We start from the raw sequence: 14,582 nt of genomic DNA, 5'->3' as shown, positions 1-14,582 counted from the left end.
ATGTTGAAAAACCACTAGGTAATTTTTTGGAGGGTGGATTTTAAATTATGTGTTGACTTGGACCTTCTGTATTAATACCCAAATATTATAGATAAACCATCAGAAAAAGATAAATAAAGCAAATTTTCACTGTTGGTGTTTTTATTGTGTTACAAGTAAATGTCATGAGTAAAACAGGTACGGCTTTCCAATTTCTGGTTCCATGCATTCCATGTTACACATTTGGAGAGAAAGGGGTCTAGTCCTGTAGTAATTTCCTCCTGTTTCTCTCTCTCAAATCTTTATCATGGAAAGGAAAAACCACTTGAATGGCAAATGCATAGACTTTTTTTTCCCTAGTTGTTGGCAGTGGTTTTATTTCTTGTGTACTGCTAAACATCTCATAGCGTGAGTTTCCTCCACACTAAAGAGCAATGATCTGGTCTTAGCTTTTTAGCCTCACAGAGACAGTATATTTTTTTTAGAAAGTTATTGAAAACTTCCGAGTAGCCTAGATAGAATATCAACCACTTTGTATGTTTATAATCATAAGACTTTGGAGCTCAAAGAAACTATAGAAATTTATTTCAACTTTCTCCCTTTACAGAGGAATTTTAGCAGAATAATTCTGTTCCTCAGAAACAACAGAGAAACAACCAAACAGCAAGTCTAACCTGTTTTTCTCTTTCAGCTAATCAACTCAGCCTGCCAATCAAAGTGGTCCTTGGAGCTGAGGTTCAAGAATTTAATTGGACTGTGCATTTGTGCTTGAGGTTTGGGGATCATCATGAGATGAAATCTTACCAAGACACAGGCTTTCTTCTCAGCACCATTGACATCTAGAGCCAGATAATTCTGTGCATGGTGTATCTTGTAGGATGCTTAGCAGCATCTCTGGTGTGTCTATCCACTAGCATCAAAAATATCTCCAGGCTTGGGGGGCAAATGTTCCCCTCTCCCCACCTTAGAGAACCACTGAACTAAGACTGAAAACAACAAACCCGTCTAACAGCATCTTCTCATGGAAGTCCTCAAGCAGATAATTGAATTTTGTTATTTAAATCTTGCCAGCTTGGTTCTCCCTGGTTCTCATTTCTGGGCACCAGCAACTGGGATTGAGCCCCGTGGCGCAATCCAGGCCCAGTCCTGAAGCTGGAGAGCCACTGTGAGGGTATGCGATCCCCTGGAGTCCATCACTAGCAGCTGTGGGCATGTCGGTTGCTGGGCAGCTCTGGTGGGTGAGGTTATATGTTGGCTGGAGATACAGAGACTGCTGGACATTCAGCGGTGTAGCTGGGCTGGAGGCGTGGGGATGAGGATGCATGAGCCATTGGTTTGCCATGTTTTTCGGCCACAAATGCAGCCCATGCACAGAGCATCTCCTGGACGTCTGCTCTGGGACAGTGAAGAGCTGACCCTCAGTGGCTGGGACCCGTGTCTGATTTGAATGAATCCAATTGATAGACCACCTCCCCCTCAAAAAAAAAATCCCTCCCTTCTCTCGTCCTGTATTGGTATAATCAGAGGCTCTTAATGTGTCTTCAGGAGCTGCAGCAGGTGTTTGAAGAACTGTAGTAGATGATTTGGGGGCTTCCTAGGTGTCACTAGGGGTAAAGAATCTGCCTGCCAAAGCAGGAGACACAAGAGACGTGGGTTTAATCCCTGGGTCAGGAAAATCCCCTGGAGTAGGAAATGGCAACCCACTCCAGTAGTCTTGCCTGGAAGTTTCCATGGACAGAGGAGCCTCATAGGCTACATAAGTCCATGGGGTCACAAAGAGCTGGACACGACCGAGCACACACGCACACAGCAGATGACTTTAGATTATTACTGACTTATTAAAATTTCTGACTTGAGATGCTGGAGCAGAAGTGTTCAGCAAACTATGACCTGTGGGTCCCATTTGGAACTCTGCCTGTCTGTGTAAATAAAGTTTGACTGAAACACAAACACTGTCATTTGTTTATAGCAACTAATAACAGACAAACGTGACAATACCAGGATTTATTTCACATAACATCTAAAGTGTGCTGACTCTATCTTTCAGGAGGCTCCATAGTTCATTCTGCAATGCTCATCTGATCATATCCCTCCTGTGTCAACAATTTCCCAGGAATCCCATGGCCTTGGGCCAGACCTTCTTGTTTTCATATGGCTTTGAAAGGATTTGGAACCCAGCATTCCATTGTTCTGTATTGTCTGTGGCTGTTTGCTGCGATAGTTGCAAAGCTGAGTAGTTGCTGCAGAGAGTACAAAGCCTAAGATGTTTACTCTCTGGTCCTTTGCCAAACATGTTTGTCAGTCTCCAACAAGATTGCAGTTGGTTGTTCATTTGACTAATCCTCAGACAACAGTAGAAGAACTTTCAAATGATATCTCCTCCTCCCCCAACCCTGGTCTGGTGATACAAAAAGAGATTTCTGACTTTCTTTTGGGATTTGGTCACTCAGGAGCAGTGCCTGGAAGATGTCCCTGGCAGCCTGTGTGGAACAGTTGGCGCGTTCATCCCTGGGGTGTGGAGGGCATTTCTGAGTGCTCCCCTGTCACTGTGGAGAGGAGTGTGTAAAGCCAGCGCCATCCGCAGCTCAGCCTCCAGCATGACTGGCAGGGCCATGCCTGTCTGTGATTTCTCAGGAATTGCATCACAAATGGTGTCATTCGCTCTAGTCAGTGCCGGGCTTGTTCTGAGGTGAACTGATGTCTGTCTCCAATGGCCTGACCCAAATTCTGATGTTCTTTTCTAGTAGGCCAGGCATGGTCCATCCTGTTCTCAAAGTAATAGAAACCTGAGACACACCTCTCCCCAACCAAGGGGTCCATCCTCACCCTATTAACCTTGACTCTTCTCACTTGATTCTCTGTATACTGGGATGCTCTGACCGGGATAGGTCACCAGCTCAGGCTGAAGCAGTCGAGAGCCCCAGCTTCTCGGCCAGCCCCCCACCAATATCCTGTTTCCGTGCTGCCTGCTTCCTCTTGGCTTCCAGGTCTGTACACATGCTCTGCCTAACCTCCTGTCTCCTGGTTCCCTGAACTCCGTGGGCCTAGACTGTCCCCTAGATTGGCTGTTACCCTTCTAGCCTGCCACTCTGGACCATGTCTGTGCTGTGGGCCAGTATCTGTCAATGCCATTGAAGCTTCATATGCACAGCTGGGAAAACACCGTCAGGGTTCCTGCTCTCATAGAAGTTACACTTACTTGGAGGGAGAAGTAATATCCAAGAGAAAGACAGATAACAGTAAATTCCAGGAAGAAAAATGATTAGAGTGGAATTTTTTTTAAGTACTTGTGGAGCTGTTGATACTTTGGAAGAGAAGGTCAAAGAAGGCTTCTCCTGGGAAGTGTCTTTTAGCCCAAAGGATGCCGAGGAGCTACTGGGCGTGGTGGGAGATGGAGGCAGATCAGGCCAGGCAAGAAGCATAGTGTATGCCAGGTCCTAAGGCCTTGGGCAAATTCTGGGAGATAGTGAAGGGACAGGGAAGTCTGGTGTGCCGCAGTCCATGGGGTCGCAAAGAGTCAGGCACGACTCAGCTACTGAACAGCAGCAGCAGCAAAGCCTCATGTGCACTCCTAGGGCAGAACAGAGGCCACTGCAGCTAGAAGAAAGTGAGCACGGAGTAGCTTGGCTGGTGCTGATGTGGGAGAAGCAGGCAGAGGGCGTGGGTGCCGTGGCTTTGCAGGCTGTGGTCTCTGTGAGATGGGAGTGGTGGGGGTGAGATGGGTGGGTGCCCTTCTGTAGAGCTCAGGCTGTCTTGCCCCTGCCCTCCTGTCCACTGTCATTTCCACAGCGGGGTAGGGAAGTAAGAAGGAAGGGAGTTCTTTCTGTTTCCTTAGGGACGTGGGGGTGGAGAACTAGGGTGGAGTTTTGGTTGCTGGCCAGCGGGCAGTGGAGCAGTAGCAGCTTTGGGCTTCTGTGGCCCCCGTTGGCCTGGGGATGTACATTTCCAAGACTAACACCATTTAGTGTTAGGAAAAAAAAATGAACTTGGATTTCATTGGCTAGGCCTGTGAAGATTTGTGTTTTTTTTTTTTTTTTTTTTAAATTTTTTCTTTTTGCCTCTGTTCCTCCAAATTTGATCAAGGGACATTTTTTGGAGGGCTGGGTGATATGGGAAAACCACCATTGCCCTTGAGGGAAATACATTCTTCTTGGAGTGAACCAGGTATGGGGTTAAAAAAAAAAAGAGAGAGAGAGAGATGGGCCATTTGGTTGTCTGAGGAGGCCCTGGTTACTCTACAGTGATATGGCTGGTATGATTCAAGAAAGGGCTCTGCTTTAAAAGCTTGGAACCTGAAAACAGGCCTCTCTGGGGCTTGGGGCTTTGCCAGGGAGCCTGTGGTAGAGGCCTGGCCCCCACAGCGTGCCCGTCTGGGCTAGGCCAAGTTCACGGGCACACCCGCCCAGTCTGGATGTCTGAGGAGGACCTCGGGTGTGTTTGGGACAGCTCTATAATCAGAATCTGGGTCTCCAGGAGGAACTGGAGACTCTTTCTTGTTTTCCCTTTGTTCTCAAGCTCTTTTCTTCACACCACACTGCTGCTTCTGGTCCTGGCTGGAGAAGGGAACACATGTGTTGAAGGGATTGGCCTCAGACTCAGATCCTGCCCTGAACTGTAGGTCCTTCAGCTTCCCTGGGGGCCATAGCTCCTCCCGTTTCCAGCTGTGTCCCTGGGCTCTTTCCGTCAGAACTGCTCGGACAGAGCTCCCGGCCACCCTGAAGAGCTGTCCACACCGCTCATGCTGCCTCATGGCGCAGCCATCTTCCAGGACCAGCTGTTGGGTGATGGCGTGCATCTTCCTGCCTCTGAACCTCAGCGATTGCTCTTCCCTCCACCTGCACAGAGATGGCTCCCGCCTCTCCTTCCGGACCCTTTCAGAAGCAGAGCCCCACCCCTGCTTCCTTCTCGTTCTTCCTGGCACTTAAACCACCTGTCATGACACAGTCATGTCTGTTTATCATCACCTCTCTCCCCCACTTAGATTGTAAGCTCCCAGAGAGCAGGGAGTTGTATCTCTTTTGTTCCCCACAGTATTCTGGGGCCTCAGCACCTGCCTAGCACATAGTGGGACCCACGGGTGAATAGTAGCAGCGTCCCCTCCACTCTGACTCTGTGTAGTATGGCTCCAGCTGAGGCTAATTTGAAAATCACAGTGACTCAGTCATGTTTTCAGTGAGACAGGAAATGAGAAGAGATTCCCTATGAACTGGGTGTCCAGGTGCCTCCAAGTAGCTATTTATGCAGGATCCAGATATGGGAACCATTGTGTATTCTGGAAGGCATTGGGAATGTGTTTATTTGTGACTTGTGGAAGGATTCTTTACTAGATGTGTGACCTTGGGCAAGTCACTGATGTTTTAAAAATCCGCCTTTTTTTTTTAAGAAACAGCAGATAAAGTATCACTGACCTGAAAGGCTTGCTGTAAGGATTGCAAGCGACCAAGCTTATCAAAGCACTTAGATCAGTAACGTGTGTTTGTTATGAGTTATTGCTCACTTTGGCCTGCACCGACCTGCAGTAGCTATGAGCCAACAAGAATTGTCCATGTAGACCTGATGTTGTTTATTCACTTGAATATGGGGCTTCAGGAGCTTGTTTATGCGGCTGTTCTTAGGGTTTACAGAGGACAGGACCCAACCAGACAAGAGAGGAAATAAACTGTGGTGTGGAGGAAGCAGGCTTGCCACTCCCTCCTAAACAAGATTGGCAAGGCATGCCCACCAGGATCCCCAGGGCTGCTGTGACAACACAGATGCTGGGCTCCACCCCAGGGTTGAGGCCCGCTGCTCTGGACTCTATGGAGAGTTTGGCGCTGCCCTGGGTCCCTTTTTAAAGGTGTGTTAGCACCACTGAGTGACTTTGGCATCTTAGAAACAGAATGTGTGATTGTCATTGTCCTCTTATTCAAAGATAAGTCTTTCTCTGATGGGTGTGGGATGGACCAGTGCAGCCTCTCTCGCTTTGTCTATGAAGTGGGCACCTTTGGAGCAGTTTCTGGGGGTGGATGGTGAGTGGGGAGGGCTATGCTGTGGCTCCTCTTTCCCGACAAGGAAGATGCCCTGGAGTCATTGGGGACTTCGGATGACAGTGGACTTGACCTTTCAGAGCCTGTGGACTTTTCTATACCGATTGCTAAGTTGCTTGAGTCCTTTTCCATGCAGCTGGCAAAGTGTTAGGAAAAGGGAGAAAGCAGCCCAAGAACTCCATCCTGGCTGTTTACAGATTCCGTAAAGCACTAACTACTGTCCACAGGCCTAGATAAGATCCGGTCTCAGATTGTGCTGCCTCAAAATTCCTTGAAATCCTCACGACCCTCCCCACAGCACAGGAATAGGTGCAAGTTCAAGTCACAGCTTGATTGCCTCCAGCTAACCCAGGAGAGCGTGCAGTCAGTGATGCTGAGCCTCCGAAGCTGTTCTTCACTGTGTGGTAATTGTTCCCTTTGTGACCTGGTCTGGCTGCCTGTGACAACTGCAGGGTGAAGGGCTCACTGGTGAGTTTAGATGTGGGTGAGTTGTCCTCTGAATGGCTTGAAGAACTCAGATGAGCTGGAGCTTGGTCAGTGACCGAGATGCTTCTCGGAAGGGTAGGGGATGTCAGGGTACCTGTGGCCAGTGTTTTGGAGTTCTGAGGTAGAATACATGGTTCTGACTGCATTTCCAGAGAGCATTTCATACCTTTGTGATGGTCAGAGTGATATGAACATTGATAGAAAATTCAGAGCATCTGGAACATGGGGCTGACAAAACCTGGGACCCTCCAGGCACTTTTCCTAGGTCAGCTTCTTTTTTCTTCAACTGTGAAAGGAAAAAAAAATCATTTTCAATTCCAGCAGCCATGTGAGTCACTATTTCAAAGCTGTTCAACACAAGATAAAAGATACTATTCCATAAAACACACAAGGGCAGAGGTAGTCCCAAGTCCATCATCACATTCTTATAAATAAAGAATAAGGAAGAAAATACTTCTTACCCACAAACCCAGATAAATTTGATTTCTCTCTAGTCCTTTATTTAAATGCAGATGGATATATGTATGCTTATTTTTTAAAATTGGAATATTTTATACCGAGCTTTTAAAGCTCATCTTTGTTGTATTTCCTCATCCATTAGGTCTTTTTAATGACCATACACTTTTCCTTTTTCATCCAAACGTTTCATTCAATAAATGTTTATTGAGTTCTTGGGGTCAATAGCTTGTGGCAATAAACAGAGATGACAGGATGGACCTGCTCTCTGCCCTCCCCAGGCTCCAATCTAGTGATTTATTCCATTTTAGGAATAGTTGGACATCATATAATGCAACCTTTTTGCTGGTGTTTGGGTAGTGTCCACAGCTTATCTGTAATAAATAACACTGTTCTCTTTTATAACTAACACTGCTTCGAATGTCCTTGTACATAATGAATGGACTGTATTTTGGTCATTGCTCTAACCGTATTATCTTTCTGTGGAAAGGTCACTTTCAAATTAATTTTCAAACATGTAACTGATGAAACCTGACATTCCTGGCAGTCAGTGGGAATGGGAGGTTGGGGTTAATTCATTTTTCATTAGCACCTTCCTTTCTCATTATCGCCCTGTCTTTTGCTGGCTTCTCCAGAGCAGTGAATGAATCTGCTCTGTGGTCCTCTGGTTCGAGCTCTGCCCTTGAGGGTGGCCATGGTAGAGAGGGATTTGCGTTAGGAGCAAGCCCAGATATAAATGATTTTTGGCAGTTCTGATCTAAGTCCTTGCTCATTGCACAGTTGGTTCTGTGCCAGTGAATCATGGCAGCCACCTTAAATGTAGTTCTCGATTGTGGCTGGGCCCAGAATCTTTGACGTGTGGGTTGTGCAGGTTCCAACAGAGTGGCTTGAGGATGGAACCTGGTACCTCTGACTCCACAACTGAGCCTGATGGACGGCAGGCTGGAGAACTCCTGCTTGGAAAGCATGTTGCAGGGGAATGGGGTGGGGTCAGCACATCCTTGCTTAACTGACTTGCCGATCTGGGCAGTCTCACAGCTTTAGCCAGTAGACCTATAAACCGATAGATCTTTTTCCACCAGCAGGACCCCCTTTCTTTAGTTTCCATCTCCTTGGACCCCAGCTATGGGAGAAGGTATAGCTGGCAGTGATAAATCCTTGACTGTTCTGCTCAAGGATATGAAAACCTCTTCCGGCCTCTCTTACCATTACTGTCATGGCTTTCCAGAAAGGAAAACTTACAGAGCTGCCAGGGCACCTGTTCTGAGATTTTGTTGATCTCCTTCTTTATCAAAGAACTCCTGGCCTGATAGAAACCAAAGCTTTCTTTCCCCAGAGGGACATTTAAAATGTTTTCACTTACTTTGATCTCTTCTTTATCACGTTCAATAAGTTTTCAGAACACAGAATTGCAATAGTAATGTTGGGATTAAATTTTTATTACTGAGGCTTTGAAGCACAAACAAAATTTTAAAAGTCTGTTAGTAATTGGAAACTGTAATCCTGCTGAGGATACAGTTTATGGCTGTAATAAGTATAAAACACAATGATAAATATGAAGATATTATACTGGAATTTGGAAGAATATTTTCCTTTCATTTCTTTATTAAACTATATGAAATTAGTCTTGAGTGTTCAGTCTTATCAAATATATGGGTTAACATTAAGACTAAGAATGCATACAAAAATACTCTGTATTAAGTTTAAAATTGCAATAAAACTCTTTAACAGTTCTTGCAGATTTAGCTGTGAAATACAAAGGTGAGAAACAATTGCATCACCTAGAAAGGTATCGCTTATTCAGCCTTATTTGTGGGAAGACTGTAGTTCATTTATTTGTTGGTTCATTCATTTACTTATCCACTTAGGTAACACACACTTACTGATTACTGTAATGTGCCAGGCACCATGCCAGTTTGTAAGGACTCAGAGATGAACTTGGGATCATCTTTGCCCTTGTGTATTTTATTGACACAAGTATCTTTTATCTTGTGTTGGAGTGTCTCAAAATAGTAACTCAAATAGCTGCTTGAATTGAAAATGAACTTTTTTCTTTTTTTCCACATTGGGAGAAAAAACATGCCTACTCAGGAAAAGTGTCTAGAGAGGCCAAGGTTTTTAATAGCCTTGTATTCAATTCATGGAATTTAAGGGAGAAGACACAGAAAAACAAGTTCTTCATTATGTTTAAGTGTTGGAGTTGCTCACAGAACTGCCCCATCAGTGAGTCTTGAGGGAGGTTGGGGTGTGATTTAACAGGGACACACGGCAGAAGCCCAGGACTTAATCCCTACTAAGTAAGTGTGTTCAGAAGCAGCAAGTCAGAGATGCTTGCTGGCTAGAAGGTCCATAAGGTTCCTTAAGAAGCAGTAAAGCATGGTGGGTAAGAACTGTTGGGTCTGGAACCAGGTTGCCTGGGTTTGGACCCTAGATCTGCAGTCACGTGGGACAAATTAGTTAACCTCTAGGTACTGTGGTTTACTCATCTGTATGATGGAGATGGGAATGGCAACATGTTTCTCATATTGTCTTGTGGGACCAAATGAATTAATCCATGTAAAATGCTTAGCCCAGTAACTAACACATGAGGTTCAATAAATGGTATTGCTGGTGCTGGTGGAGGAACAATAGTAGCAGTTGCATCAATATAGTGATAATAGCAGCAGTAGCAACCTTAGCAGTAGTAGTATTGGAGTAGAGTGATGATGGTGAACATCAGCATTCTCATCATCATGAATTCCTTTATACCGTGTCATAGAGTCACAAAAGGTCCATCTATGTAGGTGGGATCAACAAGAGATAGTAAGTCACATTTATTGATGGATTGTGTTTTAAGAATCGAGGAAGAATGTCTTCTTAATGCTGATGTGACCACCGTGTATTGTATCCAGGGTGTGTGTGCCAGCAATAACTATCACCAAAAGCTGTGGTTGGGAGACTCTCTCCAGGAGTCCTGCTGCCTTTTAACACAAGGGCAAAAGGCTGGAAGGGGTTACCAGCTCTTGAGAGGCCTGCAGCATGGGCCTGTGTCAGCTCCCACCTTCTCGTTGTACTTTGCATCACATTTGCAGTAGTGTCACCGTGGAAGTCATACATAATGCAAGTTTAGTGACTATCTTTTCACTCTTCATTCTTTCTCCCATAACCCTTGTGTCCAAGTTCTATCTTGATAGCTCCGCAGAAGGGCAGTGCAGAAGACAAGCGTTGGGAGAATGTGCTTAATTCAGTGGTTCTCGAATGGAGTGCAGTTGTACTCCCCAGAAGGGACATTGGCAATGTCTGAAGACATTTCTGGTTCACACAGGAGGATTGCTACTCTCATTTAGTGGCTAGAGTCCAGGGATGCTACAGACACCTTACAGTACAGGATAGCCTCCTTCCTCCTGCTCCCCACCCTCCTGGCAAGCAAAGAATTATCTGACCGAAGTGTCAATAGCGTAGAAACTGAGAAACCTGAGTAAAGCCAGACTAGCAGATCGGGCCTTTGTGTCTGGCTAACTACTATTGCTGGTAAGAGTTAAATGCCCTTTTTACACGTGGATGCCTTGGCTGACAATTCAGGCTCTGGGCAAAGAGGTTGAGACTGGGGGGCAGGGGAAGGGAGATGGATATCATTTATCTGAGGAGTGGTTTCTTTAGAGTGCACGCAGCCACCTCTGAGCAGCACCATGGCCCCCATCTGTGTGGCTAGCCTCTGGCAGTCTTCAGAGCTCTGGAGAGGCAGTCAGTGCTTCAGAGTCAGTGTAAGACCAGAGCTGGTGGCTGACTCCTGCTGCCTGTGTCAGCTAATGATGTGTCAGGGACAGGCTGTGAGTCACACTGGTTGTCAGGCTGCAGCCCCCGAGGAGCGTGATCTCATGACCCTTTGGATAAAACGATAAAGCTTTGCATCACTCGGGGAGAGATTTCTCTAGGAAGGATGAGAGCTTTTTCCAAAGGTTTTATTTTTTTAACTTACCTATGTAACAGACAGTTATGTAGCACTTATTATGTGCCAGGCAGTGTTCAAAACATTTTACAAATATTAACTCATTACGTCCTCATTATAACGCCAAAGAGGTAGGCTTATTCTTTTCATTCTTTTACAAATAAGGGTACAGAAGTGGAGAGAGAGGACTCAAACCTAGGAAGTGATTAGAGTCTAAGCCCTTAATCACTAGGCTGAAAGTCACTGAATTTCACACTTGGTTTCTTTTCTCAGCCCTGGCTCTTGACTTCTGGCTGGTAGCAGCGAGGCATCAGGGAATTAGGCAGACCTGAGTCAAGTCCCCATTTGTGATTTTGTGTGTCTGGAACCACGAGCATATTGCTTCCTGTCTGAACCTCAGTTTTCTCATCTGTAAAATGAAGTCACACCTGCTTCACGGAGAATATGAAGTTATTAATAAATGCAGTTCCTTATATATGTACATGGCACCTGATAGACATTCAGGAACTCTTAGTTCCTTTTTAACCTTCTTTGTTATAATCTTATTTTTGGCCAATTGCTCTTTTGCATGGCCAGCTTATCTTAGTATCTGTGGGTAACATACTCAATGAAGAATAAAAAGTAGACCTGGTCAGATGTTTGTTAGAGAGACTGAATGCACAGACTGCTACAGATCTTAATGCTGTGAAGAAGTCTTACGTTTGGTGTTGGGAGTGGCGGGGAGATTGAGATTATGCTAAGCACAAAGATCCAGACTTCCAGGATAAAGATGTGGCTTCTGTTTCCAGCCTTTAGTGAGCTTCAGTGATGCTGTCTGTAAACCCCGGAAATGCAAACTTGCATGTCAGTTATGTGTCTTGTTTCTGTTCGGATGAGTGTTTCTCTCTTGACTGGAAATAGAAAGCCTGCCTGCTTGTTAGTGGACGGTCATGGGCTGTGCTCTGGGTTGGTGGATTGGTCCAGAGTGTGCTGCTTCCCTGGCCAGATCTGAGCACCTGTTCAGTGCAGGTGTGCTCTGTTCTCAGCAGAATGGAAGGTTCCCCTTTGTCTGAATTCAGGATTTTGCTGCACCCTGCTCCCCTGGCCCACTCCCAGCTCATAAGTGAATCTGAATTCTGTTCACATAGCTGCTGCCCTGTGGTCCTCCTGCCTTGCTCACATGTACGAGTCAGACTGTCTTTGAGTTTCCAGAGGAGGGGGGCTAACTTAATCTCTCTCTGTGTGTAGAGTACCTTGTATACAAACTTAATAAATGCCTTATGTAGGCCTGAAGATAATGCGTCTGTAATTTATCTGGAGAGAAGTACATTTCTCTGTAACCCATAGCCAGATATGTAAGAAAGAGAATCAACTCGTAAATGTAAGCACCAGAAGAAAATAGTCCCAGCATCTAGAACAATGCTTGGCACATTGTAGTTGTTTAATTAATATCTTTAATGAATGAACTCCTTCCCTGATAGCTCAGTTGGTAAAGAATCCTCCTGGAATGTAGGAGACCCCCACTCGATTCCTGGGTTGGGAAGATCCACTGGAGAAGAGATAGGCTACCCACTCCAGTATTCTTGGGCTTCCCTTGTGGTTTAGCTGGTAAAGAATCTGCCTGCCATGCAGGAGACCTGTGTTTGATCCCTGGGTTGAGAAGATCCCCTGGAGAAGGGAAAGTCTACCCATTCCAGTATTCTGGCCTGGAGAATTCCATGGACTGTATAATCCATGGGGTTGCAAACAGTCGGACATGACTGAGCGACTTTCACTTTGAATCAATGAATGAATCTGGTGTGCTTCTAAATTGCATTATAGTTAACTTTGGATTATCCAGAATATCTGAAGTCTGAAACTGTAGCTTTTATCTTGTTGTTGTTATTTAGTCGCTGAGTTGTGTCTGACTCTTTTGTGATTCCATGGACTGTAGCCTTCCAGGCTTCTCTGTCCATGGGATTTCCCGGGCAAGAATACTAGAGTAGGTTGCCATTCTCTTCTCCAGGGTATCTTCCCAACTCAGGGATTGAACCTGCATCTCCTACATTAGAAGGTGTATTCTTTACCACTGAGCCACCAAGAAAGCCCATAACTTTTTATTAAGTATTACCATATGTAACCAACGGCAGTAAAGACTTTTCAAAAAATTGGGACTTGCAAGAGTATACAGCACTAAAAAACAAACAACAACAACAATGAACTTGATCTGGAAGTTTTCAAGGCCTTGCATTTGGGGCTTGTCATTCTGTGTGTTAGTAACCACCATGCGAGAGGAGGAAGAGTTGAATGCTTTGGTAGGATGCTAAACAACAGCATCTCTCAACCTACTAGCCGAACAGTTTTATGTCACTTACTGTGAAGCTTGTGTTACAGAGCGAACTGATGTGTTTTGGACTCTCTGGGCCCCTTGAATGTGGCCTCTGTTGCCTTTCAGGTGGAGTTTGTTAGGACAGATCTTCATGTGGTGCTTTTTGATTTGCCACATTTTGTTCTTCACATCAGAGGGAGGGAAAGAGAGAACGAGCGTGAGTGTGCATGTGTGTGCCAGGCCGATATGGGGGGGACCGGAGGACGTCTAAGCTGTTGTACTTAAACACTGTGTATATTTTCTGTTGCAGATCTGAAGAAGACTCTTGCTGTGTTGCTGGATAACATTTTGCAGCGCATTGGCAAGTTGGAGTCAAAGGTGGACAACCTCGTAAGCAATGGCACAGGGACAAACTTGACCAACTCCACCACACCTGTTCCCAGCTTACTTGAGAAAATTAATGTGGCAGGTAAGGACCACGAGTCTATGCCCAGATGTGGAGTCAAGGCCTGCTCTGAACTAGGAAGAGAACCACAGGGGCACAGTGGTTCTTATTGGTATAAGATAAATCCCATCAACTTAGTATGGTCCCTGTAACCCTAACTTTAAATTTATTTTTGAATAATGTGTTTAAAGGCTTTTACAGTCTCATCATGATGTGTAATATTGGGTGGTTTCTGTGATATGTTTCCCATAATGAGCTCCTGGAATTACTTTTAATGAGAAGATTCATAGCAGGGATAAAGGAAATACAGAGGTGATCTGGGAGGCTCACACCAGGTAGAGGTTCCTTCCCCTCCCCATTTTCATCAAACAATTTCAAAGTCTGTTCCACATAATAGATTCTCTCCTCCCTGCTGTTAAAGAAGAGCCATGGCAAACTTGCCTCCTTTGTGGATCCAGGGAAATAGGCGTTCTAGAAATGGCATTTGGGGAATAAATGGCCCCTGCCTGATCTTGGCCTGATTCTGTAGCCCCTTGTGGACACCTGGATGTGTGTGTCTGACCCCCTTCTTGAAACTGGACTCTTGGATAAAAGAATAGAAATGGATTTAAAACAATCCCCATATCATACATAATGTGTATTGTCTACAGCTCACATTTGGACCCACCCACCCACTCCCCCACCTCCCCCACATCTCTCTGCCCTGACGTTGGCCTCTTGGCCTTTGTGGTTAAGCTAGGCCTTGCCCTTGTTAGGTGACCACTGTCATTTCCTGGGGACCCAGGACAAAGCAAAGAGCTTTGATGAGGATAAGGATTAGGTGCTTTGAGTGAATGGCTGTGAATAAGTTGTCTATACTCCTGGTGGGTGGTATACAAGCTCTAGCTAATGGATAAAATAAATAGCTGGGTTACTTTTGAAATTTTAAAAATCTACTTTAGTACCCTCTCTGGCTTGTTTTTCTCTCCCTTTCTT

At 45.3% G+C, this 14,582-nt stretch overlaps 1 protein-coding gene across 2 annotated transcripts in view; it reads left to right on the top strand.

Moving 5' to 3' along the window:
* MGAT5 (alpha-1,6-mannosylglycoprotein 6-beta-N-acetylglucosaminyltransferase) overlaps positions 1-14,582 on the top strand; it is a 398,458-nt gene that overhangs the window by 152,071 nt on the left and 231,805 nt on the right. For both annotated transcript variants that reach the window (XM_027562025.1, XM_027562023.1), the window contains exon 4: positions 13,473-13,631. In XM_027562025.1, the coding sequence (XP_027417826.1) occupies positions 13,473-13,631 (159 nt within the window). The remainder of the gene's footprint in view (positions 1-13,472; positions 13,632-14,582) is intronic.

This window comes from Bos indicus x Bos taurus, chromosome 2, assembly GCF_003369695.1.
Source record: "Bos indicus x Bos taurus breed Angus x Brahman F1 hybrid chromosome 2, Bos_hybrid_MaternalHap_v2.0, whole genome shotgun sequence".
Taxonomy (NCBI): Eukaryota; Metazoa; Chordata; class Mammalia; order Artiodactyla; family Bovidae; genus Bos; species Bos indicus x Bos taurus.
Note: the sequence above shows the minus strand (reverse complement) of the source record. Positions and strands in the feature narration are given on the sequence as shown.